At 35.3% G+C, this 4,623-nt stretch overlaps 1 protein-coding gene across 2 annotated transcripts; it reads left to right on the top strand.

Annotated features, from left to right (window-relative positions):
* Positions 1 to 448: 448 nt before the first annotated feature.
* On the top strand, positions 449 to 4,623 carry LOC107907484 (pentatricopeptide repeat-containing protein At5g64320, mitochondrial). Of its 2 annotated transcripts, XM_016834881.2 has the most exons (5): positions 449 to 632; positions 935 to 2,983; positions 3,673 to 3,811; positions 4,057 to 4,138; positions 4,225 to 4,623. In XM_016834881.2, exon 2 carries the CDS (start codon positions 1,033 to 1,035, stop codon positions 2,818 to 2,820), a length of 1,788 nt encoding a protein of 595 aa, XP_016690370.1. In that variant the 5' UTR covers positions 449 to 632; positions 935 to 1,032; the 3' UTR covers positions 2,821 to 2,983; positions 3,673 to 3,811; positions 4,057 to 4,138; positions 4,225 to 4,623. The 2 variants fall into 2 exon arrangements, with proteins under 2 accessions (XP_016690370.1, XP_016690368.2); XM_016834879.2 differs by having other exon boundaries at positions 449 to 2,983.

The raw sequence follows: 4,623 nt of genomic DNA, 5'->3' as shown, positions 1-4,623 counted from the left end.
GACTCATAAATATTTTTAATAATTATTTACGAATCCATATCATTAAGACGGAGGCCCGAAAATGTATTTTTTTGACGCCCGTGAATTTTGAGTCATTACAAATGCTATTAAAATTTTATCAATTTAATCAGTTTTTCTTTAAGCAAATAAGTAATTTGACTAAAATTTAAAAGTTAAAAGCCAAAATGATCCAAAAAAACAAGGTTGAAATTGACAAAAATAAATTTATCTTTATGCCTTTATATTTTGATATTAATTTTTTTATTGTGTTTTGATACTTAACTTATTATTTTCTTTATGCAAATTTCAAGAGAAAAAAGTTATCAATAAAAATATTAAATTTATACATGAATTTTGATTAATATGTAATTTAATATATAATTTTTAATTTGGTGTTTTAAGTTAAATAGATTAATTAATTGATTTTTAACAAAAGATAAAACTTCCATTTAACGCTATGCTCTGCCCTTTGGTTCTTTCCCTCTCTCGCTTGTCCAAACCGGCAAAACCCCAAAACCCCGCCTCTTAAAGCAGCTGCTCATCGTTTGCCGCGGAAGCCAAAACCACACCTCTATCTCAGGGCCTGAGAGGATTACAGCAATGTTTTTCCAGAAATTTTCATCATAAAAGAGGTAAATTTGCTGATTTTGGAGCTACCCATTTATAATAATGTTAAGAAGAATGAAAATCCCTGCATTTCATGTCAGAAAAAGCCTGCAATTTGTTTCTAAAACCCAATGCCCGGTTTTCTCATCTGGGTATCATTCCAATAGCAATCAATCAGATTCTGAAAATGAATGGCAGAGATTACTCAAACCATTTGACCTCGATGAACTTCGAAAATCATTCAATAAGATTACTCCTTATCAGCTTTCTAAATTACTTGAATTGCCACTTGATGTTCCCACATCTTTGAAGTTGTTTCAATGGGCAGGTTCCCAGAAAGGCTATTTCCATACATTTGATGTGTATTTTGTTCTTATTGAAAAGCTTGGGGCAGCTAAAGAATTTAAGGTCATAGATAGGTTATTGATGCAAATGAAAGAAGAAGGGATTGTTTTTAAAGAATCCCTCTTCATTTCAATAATGAAATATTACGGAAGAGCTGGTTTGCCGGGTCAGGCTACTAGATTGTTATTGGATATAAAGAGTGTTTATTTTTGTGAACCAACATTTAGGTCCTACAATACTGTCTTAAGTATTCTGGTAGCTGGGAATTGTCATAAAGTTACGCCAAATGTTTTTTATGACATGTTGAATAAGGGTATATCTCCTGATGTTCATACGTTTGGTTTGGTAATGAAAGCCCTTTGTACAGATAATGAAGTAGATTCTGCTTACTCATTGCTTAGGGATATGATGAAACATGGATGTGTGCCGAACTCGGTCATTTACAATACTTTGATGCATGCATTGTCAAAAGGTAACAGAGTTAATGAAGCAGTGAAACTTTTGGAAGAAATGTTTCTGATGGGTTGTGCTCCTGATGTTCAAACTTTTAATGATGTTATATATGGCCTCTGCAAGATTGGCCGTGTGCATGAGGCAGTGAAAATGGTTGATCGGATGCTTCTCCGAGGCTTTATTCCCGATGCATTGACTTATGGGTTGTTAATGCAAGGGTTATGTAAAACCAGCCAAGTCGATGAAGCAAGGGCGTTGTTAAACAAAGTGCCCAGCCCAAATGTTGTTCTTTTCAACACCTTGATAAATGGATATGTGGCAAGCGGACGTTTTGAAGAAGCTAAGGCTGTTGTATATGATATCATGTTAAGTATCGGCTGTAAGCCTGATGTTTTTACATTTACCATTCTGATTCATGGACTCTGCAAGAAAGGGTGTCTAGGTTCGGCTCTTGAATTGGTTTATGAGATGGAAAGCAACGGATGTAAGCCTAATGTGATAACATACTCGATTTTGATTGATGGGTTATGCAAGGAAGGCCGAGTAGGGGAAGTTGGTAATGTTCTGAATCAAATGTCGGCAAAAGGAGTTAGCCTGAATACTGTTGGATATAATACCCTAATAAGTGCATTATGCAAGGATGGGAAGATCCATGAAGCACATGAATTGTTTGATGAGATGTCAAGCAAAGGGTGTAAGCCTGATATATTTACGTTTAATTCACTAATATCTGGTTTATGCAAGGTCAATCAAATGGAAGCAGCATTGGGACTGTATCACAATATGATGGTTGAGGGTGTTATTGCCAACAAAGTAACATACAATACTTTGATTCATGCTTTTTTAAGGTGGGGTGAGATCCAAGAAGCACTGAAGCTTGTAAACGAAATGTTATTTAGAGGATGTGCCCTTGATGAAATCACTTACAATGGCCTAATAAAAGCACTTTGTCGAGCTGGGGCAATTGAAAAAGGCCTGGGGTTGTTTGAAGAAATGGTAAGGAAAGGATTTGTTCCAAGTAACATTTCTTGTAATATATTAATAGATGGCTTTTGTAAGGCTGGGAAAGTCAATAATGCACTCGAATTTCTAAGAGAAATGATTCATCGAGGTTTGACGCCAGATCTAGTAACCTATAACAGTCTGATAAATGGTCTATGTAGAACTGGACGTATAAGGGAGGCTTTGAGTTTGTTCGACAAATTAGAAGTTGAAGGAATTTATCCCGATGCTATTACTTATAATACTTTGATTAGTTGGCACTGCAAGGAGGGCATGTTTGATGAGGCCTGTTTACTTCTACAAAGAGGTGTGGAGACTAGCTTTGTACCCAATGATGTGACTTGGTTTATATTGGTCAGCAATTGTCTCAAAGACTGTCAAAAGGAGAGTTTTTCAGCTCCATTTAATGTCTAGAAAGACATTTATGCCGTTGAAAGACGTTGTCTTGTTTCTCCCTGGAGTATGTTATCAAGTCGGAAAGAGTTGGTCTTCAAAATGGTCCGGTCAATGTCCATATTTTTTTCCCTCAATTTGGATAAATCAGTTGTTGTATATTGAAGCCTTGCAATTTATGAAGGTAACCTTCATGGTGTCTGTCAAGCCTTAAATTGTTTCATTCTGTCATTTTTCTTTTTTAGGGCCTACAGATTTTGAAGAAATCTTTCAAATAATGATAACATTTAATGAGTTAAATAACATTTTTTTAAACTGTTTTAAGAATATTCTGAGACTGCAATTCTCCATTGAACTGATTGAGTCAAAATTGAAGAGCTTGCATCTTATATGGTGATTGGATGTCGTATTGCTAAGTTTAATAGAAGATTTGTTTCTATGAAGTTTTCTTGTATGATAATAGTGTTTGTGCTTGCCTAAATATATATGTCATTAAACCCTGGATGGAGCCAAGGTTAGGGGACCACCATGGTCCCCTATCTTTTTGAAAATTACAATTTTATTTTTGGACCTTTAACTCTTCTTCTAGCAATAGCCGAATAGAAGAGCAAGTGGTCTCTATGTGATCTATACATTATATGTTTTCTGTTGTCATTAGAATTATCTAAGCTAGAACTAACTTTTTCAGTTTGTTTAACTTGTATGCTTCTCCTTGTACAAAAATTTTGACCCTATCTCATTAGGTTGCTCTTTCTGTTGCCGCAATTCTCATAAATTAACTATATGTTTTTCATAGTTTCTTTTGCATGTTAATGTTTTGTCATAATCATATGGTCTGTTGGAAATATGTTGAACTTGTAGTTTCTGTGGCAGGGTTCATGTTCTGTTTTGAGCTTTGGATTGCTGATCAAGGCTACAGCCTCCTAGCTCTGAAACCGTTCCAATGTGGATGTGGCTTTCTTATTTCACCTTAAAATTTGGGAAAACTCAATACAAAGGTGATACCGTCCACGTAAGTTCACTTGAAAATAGTAGGCATTGCTTTCTGTCAGTGAAATTCGCTCCGACCAACCTTGTCATAAATTTGAGAAGGAGACGCATTGGTTTCATTGTTTTTGACATTACATTTGGTTCATGGTGCATGTACTCTTTCGTGCCATTGTAGATGTACCTATCTGTGGCATGGCTTTGACTATGTTGATGTATTTCATGCTTGTGTGCTGATTTCCTCTCCGATTTTATTTCCATCTTTTGTAGTTCAATGCTGCAAATTTGAGGAAAGCAGCTTAAATCGAGCCCTAAGGAAGACGGTGGATCTGCTACCGCTTGCAATGTTCAGGTATGAGGTCCATTCTTGCAAAATCGGAATAAGATTCTTCAGAAGATACATAGCCATTTGCATTAAGCTTGAACTTCCTTCTTCAGGTATTAAAGCTCGTTGATAAGAAGATTCCGGCATGAAAATCTGGTTGGTCAGGTTGCACGTTTGCCTTTAAAATGGGAGACTGACGGCTAAATTGCTTCCATTTATCAATGATGCATGCTGGGGTTCCATTTTTTGTTGCTTTTCTTTCGGCTTAAAGGTAAACAACTTTCGGTGGAACTAAGATACCTGCTTTCATTTATTGTTATTTAAAGTAAAACTAGAATGGAAATGCCGACTTCTATTGTGAGACTTATGATTTCTTTGTAGCTATTCATTTGGGTAAATCTCTTTGGTCATGAATTTTGATTAGATGTAATTATACATGTAATCTTTTTGTAGAAAAACCAAATCAAATTAATTATTTTGATATTAAATAAAAATAATTGTTTATTTGACAA

This window comes from Gossypium hirsutum, chromosome D05, assembly GCF_007990345.1.
Source record: "Gossypium hirsutum isolate 1008001.06 chromosome D05, Gossypium_hirsutum_v2.1, whole genome shotgun sequence".
Taxonomy (NCBI): Eukaryota; Viridiplantae; Streptophyta; class Magnoliopsida; order Malvales; family Malvaceae; genus Gossypium; species Gossypium hirsutum.
Note: the sequence above shows the minus strand (reverse complement) of the source record. Positions and strands in the feature narration are given on the sequence as shown.